Raw genomic sequence first — 23641 nt, forward strand, 5'->3', positions numbered from 1 at the left:
GGGTAGTAGAGAATATATTTCTTCTCTCACCCCGATATTAAATTATATGATCTATGCTAGAAATCAGGGTTGTTTGGGGATTTTTTTGGTATCAGGTACGTTGATTTTTTTCTGATCATGTCAGCAGAAAACAAATTGCCCTTAGAGGAACGTCACACTCATGTTAAAACCGACTTTCCGAAAGCAATTTACTCCTGCAAGCAGGGACCGGGATTTGAAGTCTCTAGTTTAAGCTGAAAGAGGCAGTATTTTTCTGGACTCGAAACAATTGTAGTGATGATGCCATTTTCAATAGACATCCTGACTTTCCCCCCATGGCAACCCCTGATGCTGATCTCTCAATAACTGAACAGGAGAAACTCAGAAAAGCAACAGCTCACTTCCCCTCCCCACAGTGTGAGCTGCTACGTGCCACTTCTCTGCTTCGCTTTCCAGACTGCTGCAAAGGCTCAGACCAGGTCTGCAGCCTGATGCATAAGGGAAAACGCGAATGCGTAACATAAATTCATCAGAGATCCGTCCGCTGACTGGAAATCTGCTGCTCTGCCCAGCATTAATGTCCTCAGACAAGAGCAGGTGCCAGCAAATAGACCTGTTACACATCAGCCCTGAGCGTAATTTCATTGCCATGAGACAGGGCACAACAGCACAGTGAGAGTGCTGGGTAAAAGCTAATTTATGGTGCTCGCATCAGAAATGCATGTCCTTATGTCAACTTTGGCAACTGCAACCTTGAGGAAGAGGAGCGTGTAGCCAGCTGGGGGACCTGGCATTCTCAAAGGTGTCGGTGTTTCCTGAAGAAGTATTTCGCTTGGCACCTAACAGAGTTGCGGTAAGGCCAGCTCAGCCCCATCCCCTCCAAGGGCACTTTGCAGAGCACTCGAGTCCCTCCCTCCGTCTTTCCGCACAAAACTCCGCTTCCCTGGAAGAACATCTTGCCAGCTGCTGAGTTCTGAGTGTCTCCAAGTGCTCTCATAACAGAAAGGCCACACGAGCACAGGGTTTAGGTCCCAGCTCTCTGGACCCACGCTCACCCCTGAGATGGTTCGGTCTCAGTATAGGACTGTCTCGAAAGCTTTTCCCCTGACCCCAAGGAACAGCAAGGCCAAGGTCCAGGTCCACTGCGTGTTCACCTCGAGGGGCCAGCCCAGAGAAACACTTTGTATAGTTTTGTAAATATCATCTGGCAAGTGAATACAGCATTAAACATTAAAAACATTGGGCGTTCGTTTTCTTACGATGCTCTGCAATGATAATGATGACACTAAAAAATGAGCTATCCACTCTGGAATATTCCTAATTCAGCCACTCATAATACTACTCTAAGCAGGTTTTGTTTTTCATTTGGCTGCAGTGAATAGCGGTTAATTGGCTAGTCAGCAGTCACATCTCTGCCACGTCAATACTTCGAGTCCTATATGAATTACTGAACTGCATCTTTCACTTTTACTCTGAGACCTTAAAGGTACAATAAACGCTGGGAGTTAAATTGCTTTTAAAAAGCTTAGACTATCATACTGGTCAAAAGACAAGCAAGAGGGAAATATATGCCTTTAAAGAGGATTATGTAATTTGTATTTACTAAAGACAAACCATTCCCTCTATGAACAGCATGGCTGCTGGAATATGTAGGTCACTGAGACAGAAGCTCAGAAAGATACCTGCAGCTTCAAGTGAGCAGGCATAGAGGTCCGCAAGACGTTTTAACATGAGTCCGTAAGAGAGCTACGCAAGAGTGAAAGAATTAATTTGGGATTAACCAGTTGAACCATACGGAGGAGAAACATAAAGTATGAATTCAGAAACATGCAGACATTTTTCTTAGTTCAACCACTTAAAAAAACCCAAAACCAAACAAAAAAAGACTAGGAAGGGATCTTTACAAGTGAAAAGCTCTGCATTGTAGTAGGTGAAGGAAAAAAAAAGTCAAACAACAAACGTTAACTTTTCATCCATTTTTAACAAGAAACTACACACTGATACTCTTTTGCTAAGGACTCTTACAAATCTGCTCATTAGCTCAACGCCTAGGTCATAAAAAAGACAACTACGATGCTGGGGAAAGCAAGGAGACACTTACCTGTAGGGATGAATGTAGGCTGTTGCAACTGCATGTTGGCTAGAGCCTGTTGGTAGTGGAAAACGCTTGGGTTAAAGACTGTGGTGGCACCATTGTTTTTTTCAAGTGCTGGCCTCTTTGGTAAAGGTTGAAGTGCACCAGGCGGCAGGGCCTGTGGATAAGGGAGTCATTAAAGACAAGTGGAGTAAAAAAGGGGGCCCAGATGTAGATCAAGCATGCAATAAATAATAGGGGCTCTTGGCTGCAAACCACCTGTAACTGTATCAACTTTAGCAGGACAGGAAAGAGAAGAGCAGCTAAATCACAGTAGTAGGTGAAACCACAGCTTCGCTAGGTAAGCAGTTAGTAAATGCACCAGGAGAAGGGGCAGAGCCCAGGAGGAGGGATGCCAAGGGAGCTTTTCAGCAGGACTGACTTGGGCATACGGGAAAAGAAAAGCATGAGGAGAAGGAAGGGGAGAGGCGATCACCTGGACAGGATACTACGAAGAGCAGTTGCAGGCAACAAGCATTTAAAAAAAAATACCAGGTAAGAGAAATATAAATAGATAACTATTTAAAAACAAGATTAGCATAAGCAACAAATGCCATGGAAAAAAAGGGATGATTGCCTCTGCCTGTTTCAACACCTGCCTACATGTATGCGCGCACGTGTGGAAGCGTGTACACTTGTGTGCAGCCGCCCCATGTGCCCAGGTGGTAAAGCAGCAGCTGTTGCCAATGACACGCATAATGTTACATACATAGTAAAATGCATTTCCACTTGTTAGTAGGGATGCCGAGCAACACGGCCAAGAACAGGCCTGATTCTTCACCACTTGCACCAGTGGCACAGCTCACCAGCAGCAGGTTTGGACTTGCTCCCAGTTTCTAGAAGGTGGCCTCCAACAGTTAAATACTGCTCGCTCATTATAACAGTGGAAAAAGCCATTGACAAATCTGGTGTTCGAACAAGATTTGGGTGGGCCCTGCTATCAGGCAAATCCTCTCTTGTTCTATCACACCACTGGGCTTCTTCCAGCCTGTCAAACCTGTTTCATGATCAGACTTGGTAAAAAGCATTAACCCAACTCAGGAACTTTTCTCAGTGAGTTACTCATCATTCACCCAAGCATGTCTCAACAGCAAAGTAGTATGTCAGGTTCTTAGGAGACAGGAATGTTTCTAATGATTTACAGCTTTTCATTGTACCCAAGTAGAAACCACATTTTTTCTCCACATTGTGATAGAAAAGGGTCCTTTTTAATTATGCCCTGCAGTCTTTTTGCACGTAACGCTCCCATTGACGTCAATGAGATTTACGCACGTGGAAGTCATGCAGAATCAGGTCATTTATGCCTAGTTGTGTTAGTCTATATCATGTAGCAAAGCAATGGCCGAAAAATAGGGTTATCACTCCTATTTTTTTTTTTAATAGGTGACAGTGAAGGGTAGGTAATGGAGGAGGTTTAGCTAATGAAGGGTTAAGGCTACAAACACACAGTACTCGGAAAAAAGGACACAAGTGAAGAGATTTTAAAGAGTTATGAAGATTAACACACAACAGAATATAAGTAAAAGCTTGCAACAGTTTGTCACCATCTAGAAACAGGTTTCACTTTAAATTAATTTGCTATAGGAGACTGCTCATCTGAGAAATGTTAAGCAATATACTTCCAGGCAAAACATTATTCCATCCTATCTCTATTCATGTGGTGGCTTTTGGGTGGTTTTAATATAAAAAAAAAGAAAATTAGAAGAAGAAATTGCATTTCAAAAACTGCCCTCACGACATGCACACATCCTCTACTAATGCTAGCAGGCATCCAGTGCCAGTGTTAGGACTTAATCTTTCCAGATTTCTTCTGGCTAGTACCAAAAGACAGCAGTCCAACACGGGAGAACATTCTCAGACACAGACACCAAAATCTTTTGCTTAAGATCCGTATTTTAGGATGAGATCTTTTACGTAAAGATCTAAGAGTTTCCATTTCTAGGGAAGCCCTCATTGATATCTATGTTAAATCTGACTGTATCTACATCTCGCCTGTTTAATGATGGCTACATGAATGTCCCTCCAGGCATGGGACAGATTTGCAGCTTGTAGAGACTGGAGTAGCTCCACTTACATCAGAGGTGTTTTACAGATCTCCAGTGACTGAAGAACTTGCTGCTTAAATTCATGCTCCTTACTGTGCATGATTGCAAAACATTCTTTTTCAGACGCTTCCAAAATCTGCCTCAGAAAAAAAATTACTAATTATAGCAAAGCAACTGTGCCAGGCACATAATGGACTTTTGACTCCTTGCTTCTCGGCCAAAGGCTGTCACCACCCCAAAATGCCCATTATCCCTTAATGGCAGTGCCAAAAGCAGAACAGCTGAAGACTTTGAGACCTCGCCACGATGTCCTGGCTTTTTACAGGACAATTCCTGAGCCCAGCATTGCAGTCAGAGGGAGCATACAACCACCAACAGGTCATAGGGATGTCAAGGCCCATACCCCATCACCTCTCTAACACCACCCTTCCTCCTACCCTGCTATAGCCCCTTGGGAGCAAGGGAGAGAAAGGAGCTATGGCAGTCCCACTACTGCTCCCTGAACAGCAGCTGGGTGGAGAAACTCAAATAAATGCAACATTTCCAGAGTCTTCTAAAGAAACAAGCACACCACAGCAGCTGCTGTGCAACCTGAAGGCGGCTCTGCCACACGGGGTCTGTGGGCACAGGAGGCAGGAGCCCGTCTCAGTCTGCTTCTGGTTTGACGCAGCCTTCTGGGTCACCTCTCCCACCCCAGCAGCTGGGGGAGCATCTGTACAGGAACATGCCTTGAAGATGCTCTCCCCCTGTTGCCAACCTGTCTAATTTCAGATATCAAGGTGCAAGAGGGCCCAGGGGGACAGAAGGATCTGGCTTCACCACTTCTCCAGCCCTTGCGTTGAGGTAAGAGACCCGAGTCAGGAGCACACTCAGCGAAAGGTCTACCTACAAATGCCTGGGAAAGGTGTCTAAAATTGCACGTGATGAAGTTGGGCCAATACAGCTCCTGCACAGGGATCTGTCAAGGACACTGGAGCAAACAAGTGTGTCTCATTTGAAACGGGTCAGCATTTCTGTAACAGTCTCAGGACCTGCTAGAATTGTAACAGCTCATGGAGGGATGTTTCTGTCTTGTACCATGTCCTGGTTCTGAAGGATTCCCCCGAGCATGTCCTGCAGCACCTACAAAAGGCAATGGGAGACTCCTTACCACATTTCGACCTTACTGAATTCTGCAGCAAGTGCCTCCCCACTGCAGGACAGGAGCTAGACTAAATCCTTGTAGCAAAGAACTCACTTGGTGAGTTTACCTCATCCTGCTGCTTCTGATTTCCCTCTGGACAAGCTCTGACCATCACAGATGTAGCAGTAACCTTGGACAGTAATCTTTTCTGACTTTCTTTTTTGCCCGTGTGTTTGTGTGCGCACATGGTTATGCAACCTATGCAACATGATCAGACCATCTGCACTGGTGAAAGGGTTAATTCACTTCAGTATCCATGTGACAGCCTGCGCTGATCCCAATGAACAATTCCCACTACAAAAATGCCAGGCACCCTCTGATTTTTGGGCTGGGAAAGCCACACTCCTGCTGGAACGCAAGCATCTGAACAAAAGTTTGTGCCACTTCTCTGCATGGCATGGAAAGCAATCTTTCAGCATGACTGACAGATAAAAACGCACTGCATGCCAAAGTCAAAATTTCCCACGTGCTGGTTAACAACCCTCTCTTATTTTTTGCAAGACCAGAACTGGATTAAATCTTTGCAACAAACAATTTAATTGCGCCTCAAAGTTCCCCTCAGATCGCTATCTCCTGGGAGCAGATCACACTTTCACCCCTTTGCACTTAGCAAAGAGGGGCTGGGTCTATGTCTGGCTCACTGCTTCAGTCCAAGGCACAACAAATACAAAATCATCTGAGAGAGGGCAGAGGTAGCACCCATTCCCTGGCAAGCAGCAGAAGCAATCTGAGCAGTTTCCTCTGAAGGTTATACAGGCTCTTATCACCACTGTGAATCCTTCTCTGGCGCAGCCTTCCCAAAGGGTTCAGAGGAGGTGACATATTCCAACAATGCAGTTGCAAATCTGTTTGCAGAGCAGGAAGACTATTAAAAGTAACTTATGTGATGGGGTTTTGTTAAGTAAGGGAGGTCGGGAGGATAGGGGAGTTAAAGGGCTTTCCCATCCTCTGCCAGACCGCGTCTCCTTGGAGAGGTGGCTCTCGGAGAGGGCAGCGAGGCACCGCACAGGCCTACGCTGGCTTTGGGGATGCGGCTGTGGCAGCCGCGAGCACCGGGGAATGAGAGGCTGTCACATCATTTACAGCGTAATTCCACGACTGCTGGCGGAAGCCAATCCCTAGCAAGAATTCCTACTGCTGCTGTCTAAACTCCAACAGGGAAGCCTCGTGAGTACTTAAAAAACCCAAACCCAAGTTTTCAGAGGGGAAGGGGAGCAGATCAGCCTCTGCTTCCCAGTTCTGGGAATGGGGAGCAACACCGGCTTGAAGGCTTCAGGGCATCCCTGTGTCCACTCTTCCCCTTCCCCCCTATAGCTGGGCAACAGGAGCTGTTTTTTGTAGGATGCATTGGATCCCTCATTATTTGGGGTGAATGGGAAAGAGTTGTCTTCTATGGAGCCAGGACTGACAGCAGACTGGGAGGATGGCTTTTGCCTATGAGTGTCACAAAGACAGGTGAAAAATATTTGAAACTCAGAAAATAATCAAAGGTAGCTTATATGAAGACAGCTTGCAGACAGAAGCCTGGGGAGCAGATCCTGTGCCTGAAGCAAAAGGCACCCACAGCGAGGTCCCTGTGCTGACACACTGTCCCACTGCGGTGTGGGGGGAGGAACCAGAGACAGAGCCACCTGCAGCAGCAGTTGTCTCCCCAGCTTACCAAACATGAGATCAAAGTCCTGCACTGCACTCACTTCAGTTCCCAGCACAGATCTCTATAGGTGCTGCTTAGCTCTCTCCCTCTGCTTCTCTTAATGTCAGGAACCACCAGGACTGGAGAGGTCCTAAATTTGTGCTGTGCCCATTGCACAGAACACCATTTTGCAGGGCAGTACCAGCATGACACTGCTAGGCAAAGCTGTGCTGTTGGGCGTACCACAAAAAGTGGCTGCATCTGTCCTGCACCACCCAGTCCTCTGGCGTATCCAACACGCTGCAGACCTAATGAGTTCAATTCTCACCGAAACACCGCGTCTCACGACTCCAAAGCTGCTGCTCTTTGGAAAAACACCTCAAAACCCAGCGCTGCCTCCTCCCAAGATTATTCACTGCCTCCAAAACGCATCCGGGTTTCAGTAGGCAAAGCTCAGACGGTAATGGATGCTGTGCAGGGTGCAGGATCGGCAAGTCTGAACAGACACTGCAACATTTCTGGCCGGGATGGGCAGTCTCCCCAGGCACTAACACCACAGACCAAGTGCGGAAGGCTTTCATGCAGACTAAGATGGTTACATGCAAAGCGAGAAGGTGAAAGGTCCAAGTACCAGGTCAAAGGTTGCCTCGAGCGGTCGCTTCAGTGATCTGACAGCTGGCTGAGTCTTAATTAGCAGGCAGCGAGCACATGATGGCAATGGGCCAGGGAGGGGGTCAAGCACAGTAACAAAAACAGCAAGCAGAGGTGTGTCAAGAGAGAGCAGCATTTGGGGGAGGCCAACAGAAAAAAATTAAAAAAATGAATGCATTATACAACACATTAAAAAGATGAGGCATGCACAACATTGGGTGGCTGAGTAATTACCTGGCCTAGTGGCTAGTCAGCTATTTTGCTTCAGTAAATTTTAAAAGTAAAGAAATACCATCATGGGACAGGTGCTCTAGAGCATCTTCACTGCAGCTGGCACAGCAGGTGAGGAGCACTCGGGGATTAGCACCTGCGGGTGGACTTGGGCTGGGCTTCAACCCTAATTCTGCAGCTACACACCATGTGGAGGGGTCAGCAGGAATGCCGTGGCAAGGGAAAGACCACCGGGAAAGAAGGGAGGTTCAAGCACATGCTTAAGTGCCATCCTGAACTTGAGTCTGACCCAGTTCATCTGGCTGTGCTGCACAGACTTCAGACAAGTAGGAGTGAGTAAAGCTACTACTTGTGCATGTTGAGTAACTGCAAGATTGGGTCCTTCAGAAATATCTTCTGAATTTAGGTTTGAAGTCATTCCAAATCTATTTTAGAAGGTACACCCATTTGTCTGGCATATGTTTTTCGATCCAAGAAAACTGGGCACCATTCTTCCCTTTATTAAAGTCTTATTCCTCAACAGGTACAGTAAACGCATCAAACCTTGAAAAGTCAATGAATAATGTAAGCTGTTTTGGTAGCAGGGGTGATGCAACAAGCCATCAATAAATATTTTAAAGGCTCTAGTTAACAGCATACAAATAAGGTTAATTACATTTTTAAGAGAAGCCAGCAGCATGAATAAAGCATGCACTGGCTTTGGTTAAGTAGCAGTGTCCTAGATCATTAGTGAAAAAGTAAAGATTCAATTGTAAAAAACACAAGAGTTTCATTTCAGAAGGTTCTTTTTCAACAGACCTGAGCTGTTGTTTCAAGAATAATAAAAATAGTAAGAAATCTATTAAACAAACTGTGCCAGATAACTAAATACTGCAGCATAAACTGGTTCTTCAAATTACATTTCAGGTAATACTGATGCTACAAGGAGGGCAGTTGTTCAATTTCTAGAATCTTCTTGGCTTTGCGTTACAATTCACCATGAACAAAAAGTGACCTGTTTTACTGTCTTCAAAAAAAAGGTATTTAGAAAAATTTTAGTAGCCTTATTTGTAAATCAAAAAGGAGGCAAGAACCTTTTCAATATTAGTTATTAAAAAATAAAAAAAAATATCACAGCATGGATGAGGTTGGAAGGGGATCTTTGGAGATCATCTACTCCAACACCCTGCTCAAAGCAGGATCAACTAGTGCAGCTTGCTCAGGACTGCATCCAGGCAGGTTTTAAATATCTCCAAGGATGGAGCAACCTATTGCAGTGTTTGATCACCCTCATGATAAACAATTTTTTTCTTATGTTTAAATGGAATTTCCTACATTTCATTCTGTACCCATTGCCTCTTGTGTTTCACTGGGCACCACAGAGAAGAGTCTACCTCCATCTTCTTTACTTCCCCCATGAGGAATTTGTATACATGGGTAAGATCCCCCTGAGCCTCGTCTTCCCTCCCCAGGTTGAACAGCCGCAGCTCTCTCATCTCTGGAATAAACAGGTGCCATTAAATTGAATTCAACAGAATGGCAAACATTTACTCCAGCTAGGAATTTGATCTGCTAAGTCTTTTTTGACTCGTTTTCAGAACTGTAGGTAGTAGAAGTCACAATTCAAATTAAAGTGCAGGTGGGACCATCTCTACCAGGTCCTAAGTATCAAAGAGGTCAAGATGTCACCTTTGGTTTGAGTCTTGTCATTTCACTAAGCCTTGGCAAAGGTATCAGGCACAAGGCTGCTCAGTTTGCTAGGCTTGAAAAACTGATACCTTGTCTGCTTTGAAGTCAGTGGAAATTTTGCTGCTGACCTCAACTGGCCAGGATCTCCCTGCAAAGGATGTATTATGGGACAGGTATTCTTTGCTTTCATTGTGTACTGAGGAATGACAGCTAAACTGACAGCTAACTGACAGCTAAACTGACAGCTATGACTTAGCCAGGGAAGGTGTTTGCTGCTGTACTTGCATTCATGTCACCTCATGAAGTCACGGCAGAAAATCACAGGGTTTGCCACCATGTCCCTAACTGGTGAGATGGACTGTGCCACTCAGGGCTTCATGCTATGGTGAGCAGCACATAGAAAGGATGAAGAGATGGGATTCGTATTGCACATGCACTCAGCTCTCTAGTCAGCCATTTACAAAGCACTCTACTTTTCCACAAATGACACAAATGAAATCTCTTAGCAATGGAAATACAGTTTGAGAAGAGCTCTACTTACCATTGCAGCTGCAGCTGTCTGGTTCACCTGGTGTTGAGCTGCCTTGATTTTGGCTTGCAGGTGTGCAGGGGGATGAAAGTACTTGCATTTCTCCCTAGAGCATCGACCTTTGATGTAATCCATGCAAACTGTAACAGTATTTTCATTTGTGTCTATCATTGCAATATCTATAGGGTGAGCATAGCGGCAATCATTCTCACCACGTGTGCAATTTCCACGCTGAAACTCTCGACAAACCTTAAAAGAAAGTCACATTGTTGAGCAGGACATCACGTTACTCTTCATTCAGTATTTTCAACACAACATCAGTTCAGTTGGCCACATTAAACTATGTGTGTAATCTAAATCCATGATGATCTTGGGTAGCACATATGCCAACAGTCACAGAGACAAGTGGTGCTACTCACAACTGGTTCAGGGTACGAAAAAAACCCACAACGTTACCAAGGCCAATTACCAAATGCAAGTGAAGTACAGAATTTGCGCAGAATGGAAAGTGACCCCAGAAGTCAACGTTGTTTTGCCAAACTTTTGGAGCTCAGGATTCCTCCCCTGCCTCTAAAGCTTAAATGTTAATAACTCTGCCATTTGTGTCTCAGCTGGATTACGTATTTGTTATGGAGCACACTCTTGGGTAGGACATTTAATTCGAAATGTTGCATGCTGCTGTTATTTGCAACAAGTACCTTTTCTTAAATATGAGGAGCCTCTTTCACATAAATAGTCTCACTGCCCTCCACAATAAAACTCTGTCCCTGGGGTTACAGGATGGTGCGTTTGATTACACTGCAACATGTTCGTAAGGTGTTACCAAATTGCTAGCTTTACAAAGATCTTGCAGATCCTTTTAAGTTATGAGCACTGAAGCATCAAAGGCAGAGAAAAAGGTTTCACAAAATGGATCTGCATGGTTTCCTTGTCTGAGGGACCAAGATAAATTGTTGAGGACTATAGCTGGTAGTATACATCACGTACCAGTGCACTATCAGACTGAGTGTGGGGAAAGGTGAGACATCACGTGAGAACGGAAGCAATCAGCAAGGCAATATAAAGTACATAACGCAAAACAATGTGTTTTGAAATTACACCCTTCTCTGCTACCTTCCTGTGTTATAATTTATACCCGCAGGGGCCTCTGAATTCAGGTCATCAGCCCTTATGTCCTGCAGAGCCTCTGCTTAGGGTTTGAAAGACATTTACAACTCCTCCAACACTAAGTCCCACCATGCCCAGCCAACTGGTGGGGAGGGAAACACACACGTCTTTCCAATGCCCCGTACCCAGCATTCCCAACAGTGTAATGCTTAAAGCTTTCTGTAGAAGCTCAATTAGCCCATCTCAAGACAAGGGAAGTGTCTGTTACTTCCAAAACATCTCCCACTCAACTCAGTGAAACGGCAGACCATCCACTTGCATTTTTTAAGTGTGGCAGATCACACACAGAAAACAACAATGCCAGCCCTGCTCTAACACTCAGTGAAATCAGAAGGGTGAGTGCTCCCAAATTTCCAGTGACTTCCAAGGATTTGGGATCAGGCCCCACACGAGAGTCTGCTCAAGCAGAGAACAGCAGCCCTGTGTTAGGAAAGCTGTAAGTTAAACTCTGCACTGTGCTGCATCAGGTCATTCTAGCAGAGAGCAACAGCTGGGCCCACATGCCCTGTTCATTCCCATCAGCAGTATCGTATCAGACGTCCAAATACCTCCAGTTTATCCGTACGCATCAGTTTCTGCCCAGCAGAGCCTCCTGGTACTGTAACAGTAGGATTTCCAGAAACCAGGACAGGAGTATTTGGTAAAAGCTCTGCAGGAACCAAGCCCATCCCAGGAGAAACATGACTCAGGTAGGGACTAAAAGCCATCGTGGGGCTTGTTGCAAGCGATGGAGTCACAGGAAACGTTGTCTGTGTATAGAAAGAGGAAAAACAAAATATTAGTAAAAAAGCTGTCATGGATTACCTAAAACCTTGCAGCACTTCAATCCTTTCAGACAATTCGATTAGCAACATCAAAATGCTGTGCTCTCCAATCTATTCATTTATCGCCGTTTTCTTGCGATCCATTCGCTTCTCCTGACTCACAGATTTGTGACTCATCCTGAACACAAGGCATCTTTATTTGCCAGATCAAAGCATATTGGTGATCTTTATAGTTTAATGACACAATTAAGGATTTCATGCCAGCAATTAGGGCAGGCCCAAATTAAACAGACTTCTCATTCCCAAATAAATGTCTCAGCTTCTGTACATCTACACCGCAATGCCGTACAGAGACCTCAAGGCAAGCTGCAGCTTCAGGACCTGGAAGCACGTAACTCCATTAGCTACGTGGTTGAATTCACTATCAGCCTGCACTGAGCTCCACGTTATCATGGCTAGCGTGGCTCAGGTAGACAAATGGGATCATTTAGAGTCAGGCGAGGCATCACTGCTACAGCACGCTTGGAGATCTAGAATTCTGCACATCTGGGGTTTATTTCAGGCTGTCAACAGCCTCCAGGCAAAAACAACTTTGCAGGAGTATCCCGAGCCTACACTCCATGTGAATGGCAGCAAGAGGACATCAAACTCACTAGTGTTACAACGTGCCAGACCTCATGGCTTTGGTAAGAGCAGGTGGGTCGTGGGCTTGGAAGAGCCATTGACAGAGCCTACCAGATGAGGTGGCCCAGGTGGGCTAGCACGAGGTTCAAGACCCCAGCTATGCTGTGAGGAGCGATGTCCCCATCAGAACAACGACCCATAAAGATCACTACTGCTTCTGATCCCTAAATCACGTTCAGCAGGCCCTCCAAGAGCGGCAGAGCTTCAGCGCCGGTGGCCAGAGCAGCAACCTGGCCTGAACTGCTCCAGACTGCTGGTCTGGGAAAGGAGCTGCTGTTCTGCCAGGCAGGCGAGACCACACAAAGCTCCTAAGTGGGTGCTCAGTTTAAAGTCTGTGAACAACTCCTATAGCCAGAGAGTTTGTGAGACTTTAAAGCACCAGATCTGAGGTGAGTTTGGGAATGAGATCAGTTCCAGCTGATGAAAAATCCCCCCCTGCCCACCTCAAAGACCAGAGCCTGAAAGGCAGCACTCCTGCTCCTATAGCAGGGGCTCGAGCAGCCCCCAGGGAAAGGAGCCTGTGACTTGCAGCTATTTTTATTTTCCCTTCTGTCACCTGCTCCACTGTGAACTCTGAGTTACAGTTAAAGCTGCTCACATTTGCAGGCGTACGTGATGCCGTCCCCGGTAGCTAGAGCCTCTACTTGGCAATAAATGCAAGCGTGCTTACAAAATAGCCTGGGGTGTTTTTCTGGCCACACACATCATCCCCTCCTTGCTTTTATTTTTGTACCTCTACTCCTGTGGGTTTCTGAAAGAAATCACACATGGACAGTGTGTTTTTCCATGGCATCTTCATCCCAGTACTTTCATAAGCTAGGAAACACTTTGCTGCTTGTGATCTGGAAGAAGCTAGCCCACAGTAACACCAGCCAAGCTGTCCTAACCTATATTTAGCTTAATGATGCCCCCTTCCTAAGGTCAGAGTGACAGCAAGCAGCTCCCGAGCTGATGAGAAAGGGGATGACAGGTCACTGCCAGCGTACCTCCCACTTCCTCCTCCACAACAACGAGACACGGCCTCCTGAATCAGCAGCGCTGGGTGCTTTAAGTGCAGCAGAACCAAATAATCCTCTCTGGGAGAGATTTCCAATTTTCCTTCTTTTGAGTCTAAGTCAAGCCCCACTTCAGCTGATGGGAGACTTTAACCGTTAAACCCAGAGATCCTCCAGTCCATGGCCCTTTATTAAATCATTTTCTTCTCTCTTTCAATTCTCTGTGGCTCCCAGACATTTTACACCTTTTGCTGCTAGAAAAGCTCTTTAAGGATCTTCAAATGCTGTGACTCCCTGAGCACTTTAGTGAGAAGGCAGCATCCATTAGACTGTTTTCTTTTGTGCGAGCACCAGTAATTACAGCGGCATCTGCTGAACTTCTGCCACCATTCGCACTGTAAATGCTATTTTAAGGAGTTTCTCCAGCCTGGACAGTCTGCACAGGGTTTATGCTAGGGCCCAACACACATTGCCAGCACTTGTTTTGTGTACCCATAGCAGCCCAAACCTTGCAGCACACATGGCTTGCACGAATGTGTGAGCAAATCTACCCTGTGTGCTTCCAGCACCTAATACAGCAGGAGGCCTGGGTATCCTGACAGAGCAGGTGTGGCACAGACATTACTCCAAAATTTCAGGAGATCCTTTAAGGCAGGCTTCCCCTGCCTGGGCTTGAACACAGCCAGAAGCCAGCCCAAGGAGCTAGCTGTTTCTGAGATGGAGGGGAGATATTCTCAAGCAGAGGATGCCCGGGCATTTGTGCAGCCAGGGAGGAAGGCTGGGGGCTTGCGACACCTCACACTGAGTGCATTCACCAGAAACCGGTGGGAAGAGGTGTGAAATATTCTCCAAGAGATGATATACCAGCCCCTCCACCAAAGCCACTACAAACTGGGAGGCAGGTCCTGCTCCTTGAAACACCATCCCCATCTCCAAGGCTGTTCCTTCAAGAGCAGCTCCTCTCCTCACTGGGAAAGACTGGCAAGGGCTAAGGGATCTGAACCCAACCTGAAAAGAGCGGAGGAAGGATGTCCATAAAGAGCAACTGAGGGTCTACCCACGACCCTGGAGACCTACAAAGGGGTGCACAGAGGAGCAGGACAGGTTTTTATTGCTGCCACTGGTTGTTCACCCATCTCCATGCCCTGGCATCTGCTGCCCCATTCCCAAGGTTTCACAACCGCTTCTGCCCGCCTGAACCCTGCACCCGGTGCCGCTGGCTGAAAGCAACGGCTCTGCTCCACACCCTGCCCGCGGGCCCGGGACTGACACTCAGCAGCTACGCAGGCGTTTTCAGCGGATGCACACCCAGAGAGCAAGCAGACCTCACTCAACACGTCAAAACTCGAAGCACTGAGGTTTTTTAAGTCTGAAGAGTGCTAAGCACACTGAAAACTGTTCCTCTGTAAGCTGGCATCAGGGAGCTCTGTATTTATTGTGGCTGATGAGGGGAAAAGATGGGCTGCGCTCATTGCCAGCCCCGACTGCCTGTCTTGGATTGGGAAATCCAGTTTGGCTCATGCATCAGTACCAGTAATAAGGATGCTGCCAGCCAAATCTCTCCTCCCTTTACGTCTGTGCAGGTCCCCTGTGCCAGGCCTGTCCTGAGGGAATTTGAGTGAGTTTCTTCCTTGCAGCCAGAGCCCAACTGTAATTTTTACTCCAGACAGTACTGCTCTCCTCAACATGCCTCCCATCCACCTCTTGTGATTGCGCCCAGCCAGGAGACCTGACAGATCAATATTATGACTGTACACTAAAAAAAAAAAAAAAAAAAGTCCCAACTGAGTTGCTGGTGTGCTCTAGGGCAAAACAGCCAGATTGAAAGCATCAACACTTACCCCTGCTGCCCCCCTTAAAGCTCTTGCAAATTCAGGAAATACAGGGGCAGGTTTCCTTGCAAACTACCTTTTATTAACCGTACCACATGTAGACACTACCAGTAATTCCTGAGCAGAGGGAAACAGGTTACAGTGCAGCAGCAGAGGGGTTCAGACCAGTAACAGCTCACAAGACTACTTTACTGAGTATTAAAATGCATGTAAGAATTAAAAAAAAAAAAAAAAAAGGAAGAGAGAGGCTGAAATGGCTGTTGTAAGAACACGTCTCGGGGGAGGGCTGCCAAGGACTCTGACAGCTCTGAGTTCCTCACACAGACCCCGAGCACAGGAGCTGTTGGGTTGAAGGCATGAGCAGAGAGAAGGGACCGTCCCAGGGAGGGGCATTTGTCACCACTGGTGGTGACAGAACCTGGAACAGCTGATTTTGTTAACAAACTAGAAGTTGCATTCAATTTGCCTAGCAGAAATCGTGCTAACGCTAGAGATGAAACACAGAGCGAGTGTGAAGAGGAAGGCAGAGGAGCGGCTGGTGTTTTGTCGAACACAAGCGCTGCCTCAGCCAGCAAGTGTTGATTCTGAGTTACCTCAGACCCTAAAAAGGGAAAGCCTGAAAATGAGAGACCTGGTATAAATACAGAGGTGTTGATGGCCTGAAGGAGGGGAGACAGGTCACTGCTAAGCAGCTACACATGGAAAGCACACAAAAAACAGCAGCAGCTTTTATTACAGTCTGGTGATAGAAACATACAAGATAAAGATCTCGTACTGACAAGGTTGAAGACCCTGATATTGAAAACATAATTGATGCTGTTCAGAAAAAGCAAAAACCTGTGTTCCCCTCCAATGCAACTGCATGGGGCTGGCTGTAAAACCACTCCTCTAACCTGAAGGCTGAGCATGCTGGAGTGAATCCAACAGGCCAAAGCATCCAGCTACCTACCACCACAGATGTTCATTTCCTCAATCAGATCACAAAGACACACTCCTAGCTCAAAGGGTATCTCATTTGTGGGCTGCTGTAGTGTACAAGTCAGTGTTAGCGCCCCACAGCACTGTCTTTTGGCAGACACCAGTTCCCGGGTGGGCCAGGGTACGTGTGTTCATTCCTAGTGTGCCTTTGACTAGAGGCTGAGACATAGATTAGGTTTTTGCTGCATGGAACATGCCCAAAACACCTGTTGAAATCTGCTCCAGCACTTGTTCCAAGCATCACTGGTCGAGCGAGTTGGTCACTCTGTGCTTCAACCCCTCCATCAGCACCGAGGGGCAGCAGCAGGGCACCACTGGCCCAGGAGGGGATGCAGGGCTGGGTTAAAGTCTGGGCTGTCTTCAGGGGCATGGGTGACTCAGAACTGTTAAGACAGTCCTGGCTACAAAGACCTTGACAGGAAGAAAAGATGAAGAGCTTGAAAACAAAGAGAGCTCAGCGCAGGGAAATAGCTTCCCAGGGCAGCAGCAGAGGCAGCACTGCCCTGCTCTATCCAACTGCTAAAACAGGGCAGCACTATGCAAGCCACTGCCCTGCTCCACCAGGTCAACTCGGAGCCAGTGCTGAAGCACCTCCACGGCCAGCTCCAGAAGTCTGTCTCGCACTGCTGCAAAGGGACAACGCAGAACGGACAGGGTAGCGATCAGGCCCAGGGCGCAGCACTTTTTGTGTGGTCTCACTTTGGCACACACATGGCTCAAAGTGACTGTATCTGAGAAACCAGACACAGCATTGACCAAAATCGCTCTCCGTATCAATCTATCCACCTTCAACCTGACTTTTACACAGTCTAACAGAGACGGAGGCACAAAACCAGCCCAGAGAGCTTCCAGCACAGCTCAACCAAAGCCAGCAGTCAAGGTGAATTTGGACTTTCAAAAGTCAATACTAGAATCTTCCTACTTGGCACCTACATGGTCTCTCCAAGGTCTCTCCCAGACAAATCTACGATGCTGAGCAAATAGTCTGCTCCATGTCCTTGCCTGACTTGTTTTAAAGTGCTGTACGAAGCAGTCTGTTTAAAACTGCATCATGGGCACCAAACATTCATGTGATTCTCAGCTTCGCACGAATGGTTAGCAGCAACAGAGAGCAACCAGAGACTTACGAGAAATAAGCTCACACTAGCAACCATTAATTCACACCTAGTAGGCTTCCGTGAGCAGCGTGCAGCAGGCAGCCCACCTGGGACACGGTTCTTCTCCAAGAAGCACATTCATTAAACAGCCATCATCAGGGTCCTGGCTCTTGGTTCAACGGGAAGATTAACTCTTGCTGGATGTCAGCGGTGGTGCAAGAAGATCTGCTGGTGAATGTTTAGATGCAAGCTCACAGACAGACACATTCAATGCCATTTCAGCAAGCGTGGTGAAAAACTGCTATGTCAAGTGCTGGTGGTTTGGTAATGGGTTTTTTGTTTTGTGTGTGCGTGTTTTTTTTTTTTAAAAAAACACAGTAGCTTTTTTGGTGAAAATGCACTTTAAAATGTCTAAGCATTCAGCTATTGTTTGGAGCTATTAAGCACACTGTTCCAAATCTTGTCTCTGGCAAGCATCCCAATTAAGCAGGCATCCCGTTGATCAGCTTTCTGATCACATGGGATTTGTTCTGCTGCTGCATCTGATATAATAACTTCTGCTTTGAAGAATTTCATGTGTAGCCAGAAGGAGGCCCCACCCTTCTCATTTAGAGAGAAAAATTCTCAAAGCCTGCTTCCACTGGCAGCATCTTTGGGAAATCAAAGGCAGGTGAAAGAGCAATCTCTTGTTTGTCCTGAAATTGGTGTGGAACAAGTCAGGCAGCAGGAATTAGACCAAGAGCCCGTTTACTCTGAGCAAAGTGTGGGAAAGCAGGAAGGGAGCAGTCATTGCAGAACAAATCTTTATTTTTCTTCTTTGCCCATGTCTCTCATGGCATAATTTAGAAACCAGGGACCTTTCTCATCAGATAAGGTTACTTCTGAAATGAGAGCACTAACCAGACAAACCGACAGATTCAGTCTCAGAGGCAATTTAAAAGGCAGGAGTGAAATTGCAGGAGGAGTGAACTGGACCTGCAAGATTGCAAAATGGGAAGATGGGAACTTTCCAAAGAGGAAATCCCAAAGATGTTTTGAATAGCCAGCCAAAGAGCATCCACTGTGAATTCCCCACAGAGGAAAACCCCAAACAGGAAAGGTTTGCTTTTGGTACAGGGCTAGGAAACCAGTGCTACCATTTTGTGGGAATTCAGGATTTCCTTCTCACGCGCACGTACTTTCGTGAAAAGTGAACTCCACAAAAAGAGGTGCAAAGATTACAGCAGATTAGACCTTAAGGTGCAGAGCAACTAAGGACTTTTTCTGTGGCCCGTTTTCTCTTCTGCCTCACTTTTCCAACTTCGAAATGGGAAGAATACACAGCATTTTCCTAGTTTATACGGCAGGGTGAAAATAAAGCTGCTAACATACACGGAGGATGACCAGAGTGAGGGTGAACACGGAAGAGCCTTCACAAGACAGGAGGAACATGCCAGACTGGGGAAATGCCCCAGTACGGTGGCAGAACACCATCACGGAGGGACACTGGCCAACTTCCCCTCCTGAAACACAGCATCATTGCAAGCTCTTACACCAAACAGCACAACAGCATCCAGCAAGGAAGAACCCTCCACCAGTCTCTTGTGAGGATAAAGCAGAGACACTCCAGCTTGGCAAAGCTGGGGTGGCAGCTGCTGAGTCTGAAGCCTCATTTGGGCACAGGAGCCAAGCGCTGTAGGTGGGGCACCAAGGGGCCAAGTGCAGGTTGGTTCACAGACTCGCACATCTTCAGGCTGGTAGAGTCTGTCCTAGGGATCCAGTCAGACCTCCTGTGTGGCAGAGCACAGGGAACCTCGCCCAACAACTGCACATCAGGTGCAGGTTGCCCCAGGAAAAATATTCAACCCCGACTTTAAATGGAGAATTCCTAATTGGGCTCTGGGTTAAAAAAATGTACAGCTTATTTATGTCAGCACTGAAGAGCTGCTTCAAGACCTCTGACATTTCTTAATATACATAGTGACAGACTCAAACTCAGCTGACAAATGTCACCCCATCCCCGATACAGCAGCCAGCAGACACAAGCCATCCTCTCCCTGGCATAACAGGGTTCTCCAGCCTGAAAACCTGTTTTAGTCGATAGGCTGCAGCAGGGACAGGCAGTGAAGGCTTCTCTGAACTACCTGCTCTGCAAACACCCGTCTCTCACAGGCTTCCCTCCTTACCTGAAGAGAAACAAATCTTTCCTGCTGTTAGTATAAAACAGCACTACTCTCTGCTGGGACAACTGCAGTGAAATGTGTCTCATTCCCAGACATAAAAAGGTATTAAGGTCTGGGTAGGATTCATCTTCCCCAATTTTAGTCCACCAGTACAACGTACGTAGTCCAAGGGAGTCAACCAGCCTCTCGCCACTGCGTGGAAGAACTCCAGCATCCTCACCCCAGTGTAAAACAGCTATCCAAAATAGGATCCGTTGGTATTGAGCCACACGGGACTTCTGGGATGTACATGAATTAACCAGTCAAATATCCATCTGGTGGTAAGACCCTTCCACTTGATACCCTGCATCTCGCAGCGCCTTAGTTACCAGAGGAAAGGCGAGCCACAGCTTGCAAGAAGATGCAGAAGTAGCATCAGATATCCCTCTGGAAAATGCTGCCCAACTCCGCGCAGCATGAACAACCGCCTGAGCAAAAGCACAGGGCTGGGGCCTCCATGAGCAAACAGGAAAGAAACGTGGAGCAGCGTGAACCCAATTCATTGCTGTAACTTACAATCGGCTGTAGCTGCGCGCCTGGTAGCATGAACTGCATTTGCTGAGCAAACATGGCTGCGGCTGTCTTCTGCTGGATCAGGTTGTTGCGTCCATTGATTTCAAGTTGTGTTTTTAAGTGTGGGGGAGGGTGGAGATATTTGCAGTTCTCTCGGGTACACCGGCCCTAAAAAACATAATGAAACAGCATTTCGGTAAATGTAACGCTCAGGGCAGCCAGAGAAATTTAATTAAGGATTGTTTGGGTTACTGTAACAACACAATCATCTAAGCAGAGGCAGTTTGGTAGCTACTGCGCCTCTTTTGTGATTTTTCTATAGAAGTGCAATACTTAGGTCAAGAGAAGAGCAACATGACTTCTCCTAACTGTATACTATCAAGCTAAACCTGTAAGTTAGGCTTCCTGATGCTAAAATGATTGCTGTAAAAAACAAAACAAAACAAAAAATCCCTAACATAAATACCAGTATATTGAGAAGTTAGTGGCACCAGCTCCAGAAACAACAACAAAAATTCCCCATTTTCTTGTGTGGGTTGTTTTTCCCCTCCCTCCCAACACCAGACCACTTAATTGGCCCTGACAACCAGACAGCGAGAAACAAAACTGTCTCCACCACTTCCCCAGCGGCGCTGGGTAAAACATTAAGACGACAGCTCTGTAAAGCAGCACCTCTGATCTTCAACATGTGTGTAGTCAGATGCTGAGCACTGGTAGTCACAGGAGGGAGAATTGAGACAATTTCCCCTTCACACTTTCACTTGTTAAAAGCCCCTCAAATAAACATAAGCACTAGGGAAGCCAGTGGCGCTGAAAAAGCAAAGGATCACTATGTTACAGATCACCTCAAATCAACTGAGACCATCACTTTTAAAAAACATCTATAAACTGTACCTTGCTTTAATAGTGTTTACAAGTAGACATAGGAAGATAAATACCAATAGTCCACTGAACACAGAAAACTAGTAACAAACTTTGTCGTTGAAATAATTATTGAAAACCAGGGGGTTTTCCCCTCTTTCTCTGCGTATTCCCTCCGCAGGAAACAGAGGCATGCAGAATACAAGAAACATTTTATGCAACTTTATGCATAAATTCTATAAATAACTTATGGTGAATTTTTTTGAGGAAGTAATTCTTCTGTAGCTATTCAAAGCCTAATAAAACAAGGCCAGGCCTGGGGACCACAGAGCTGCTGCATGACAGATAACTAATAATTGTTCCTGCGGCCTGCAAAGGAGCAGACCCATCCATTACCCAGCCTGTCTCTGGCACTCTCGTCAAGGGCCGGACACCGAGTTCTCAGTCTCAACATAATTAAGTCTGCGTTCAAAAAAGGGGCACATCAGGTGACCCCATATACCTGCTCCTGTCGGCAGGATCAGACGCAGCAGAGCTGTAACCCTGTAACCAGGTCCACACGGGTACACTCATTACACACCACTGCACCCAGGGCACAGACGGGTGGAAACCCCCTGCCTGCATCCAGGATGCTCCCCTGGGGATTTTTAAGACCTGTCTCTGCCTGTACAAACATACGGGTGGGATCACCGGACAGTCTGGGTACCACTGCACAAAGCCGACACCGTGACCCACTGCAGGGGCTGCTTTTGAACCCCCAGCCAGGCTCCTCAGCATGCCAAGAGAGGGGCAGGTTGCTGGAGAGCAGCCAAAGATCCTCAAGCCTTATGTGTGCTTTCCTCTGCTCCCTTTCCTGGTGGAGATAACAGCTTCACTGGGGAAATCCTCTGCCCCCTTTCCGGGCGGGGATAATGGCTTCGCTGGGAAAAGGGCTACAGAGCCCGTCTGCGGTGTGAAAGGCGCTGTACGATGGAGCGTCATGAGAAAGAGGCTCCTCTCTTATCTGCTCCAAGGAGATCAGAGTTAAACAAAACTACTGGCTCCCTGTTGTTATTTAGAGGCAAATAATTAAATGCAAGAAGTGATGGGCTAAACCCACTGGGACAGGAAAAAACACTCCCAAACTTCAGCAGCCTGCCTTTGTGGAGTGAAACTCTCTGCCCTGCTCCTAGAAGAGCCCAGTGGCTCCCAACAACCCAATTCAAAAAGAAAGAGGCTTTTTAATGCTATTGTTTTGGCTTCTCAGCCATCCAACAGCCCCAGATCCCCAGCAGTGAGTTAATTGCTCACAGGCCCCAAGGACATGAATCTTCATCACCAGACACTTTCTTACAGCTGTGTAAAGTGAGGGTAAAATGGCACGGCACAGCTGGCTGGTGCTCAGAGGACCCAGCACTACTACATGGTAAATAACTGCATTAATCTGGAAGACAAGGACTCCTCAACACTAGATAGGTTTGGGTCATCCTTCTCATGGCATCTTTGCAGCTGCATGGGCCCACATCCACAGCCCTTCCCATCACCTGGGACCAAACGAGAGTCCAGCATTCAGGCTCAGAGCACATCTGCAGCATCCCACCTCCACAACTGCTGCGGGGCTGCTCAGGGTGCTGCAGACCAGGAGCAGACCCCACAGAGCAGCGGGTTGTCGATGGCCAGGCAGCTGCTCTATTCTAAGCTCTAGCCTTTAAGGGCTTACACATCAGCCTTAGAAATTCCTCCTGGTAGAAACTTGGCACAAGTGCTTTGGGTTGGGAAACACTAATTTCTGCCAAATTTGGAATAAATCTGTGTAATGTTTCTACACTGCAGGAATGGAGAAGAGCTACTATTTTTTGTAAACAATACTTACAGGGCCTGCTTCAACTTGAAAAGAACTTTGCTGAAATTTTGCATGTCATTGATACCAGCCACCCCAGCTTGGTGTGAAGCTTTGTTCTACTTTTTTCTCAAAACAGAGTTTGTTTAATTCCAACAGGAGGTTCTACAAACAGAATGTTTTTATTACCAACAAAATAACCCCATACAGCACGAGGCCTTGATCCGGCAGACAGAGCTGTGAGCAGAAACCAGTATCCACACAGAGTGCTACTGGCTTCAATGAGGACGTGTATCTGCAAGGAACTGAGAGCTGTGTAGATGCTGCTGCAGAGCGAAGGCTGCGAAGTGCAGCACGGCTGTCAGTCAGGCCGCCTAGGGCTCCGGGAAGACTAAATGAATCACTGCTGCACTCGGATTTAAAACCACACCTTCAGTCTAGCTCCGCCTCTCCATCATTTTGATCCTGAGTATCATCAACTACTGTGTTTCACCAGGATGGGTTAGAAGCCACAGCTGAGTCGGGTTGCCCTCTCCAACACCACAGTAGGTTCTTCATCTCTCAGACAATGAATTTTAGGAACTGATGATGTGATTGAGACTGACACAAAATGTTCCCAGTTTAGACATCCAGATATGAAACAACTTTCAACATGTCTCGCTCTAAAGTGATGGGCA

General features: G+C 46.7%; 1 protein-coding gene across 14 annotated transcripts in view; it reads right to left on the reverse strand.

The window, feature by feature from the left end:
* MBNL3 (muscleblind like splicing regulator 3) overlaps positions 1-23641 on the reverse strand; it is a 97589-nt gene that overhangs the window by 14300 nt on the left and 59648 nt on the right. For all 14 annotated transcript variants that reach the window (XR_015702688.1, XR_015702687.1, XM_087748993.1 and 11 more), the window contains 4 exons: positions 20288-20452; positions 11769-11969; positions 10066-10302; positions 2081-2231 (listed from right to left, as the gene is read on the reverse strand). Coding sequence is in view for 12 of the 14 variants with exons in the window: in XM_087748993.1 (XP_087605119.1) it covers positions 2081-2231; positions 10066-10302; positions 11769-11969; positions 20288-20452 (754 nt within the window). In the remaining 2 variants the exon portion in view is untranslated. The remainder of the gene's footprint in view (positions 1-2080; positions 2232-10065; positions 10303-11768; positions 11970-20287; positions 20453-23641) is intronic.

The sequence above is a fragment of the Nipponia nippon genome, unplaced genomic scaffold, assembly GCF_047370975.1.
Source record: "Nipponia nippon isolate SJK-2023a ecotype South Korea unplaced genomic scaffold, ASM4737097v1 scaffold_12, whole genome shotgun sequence".
Classification (NCBI taxonomy): Eukaryota; Metazoa; Chordata; class Aves; order Pelecaniformes; family Threskiornithidae; genus Nipponia; species Nipponia nippon.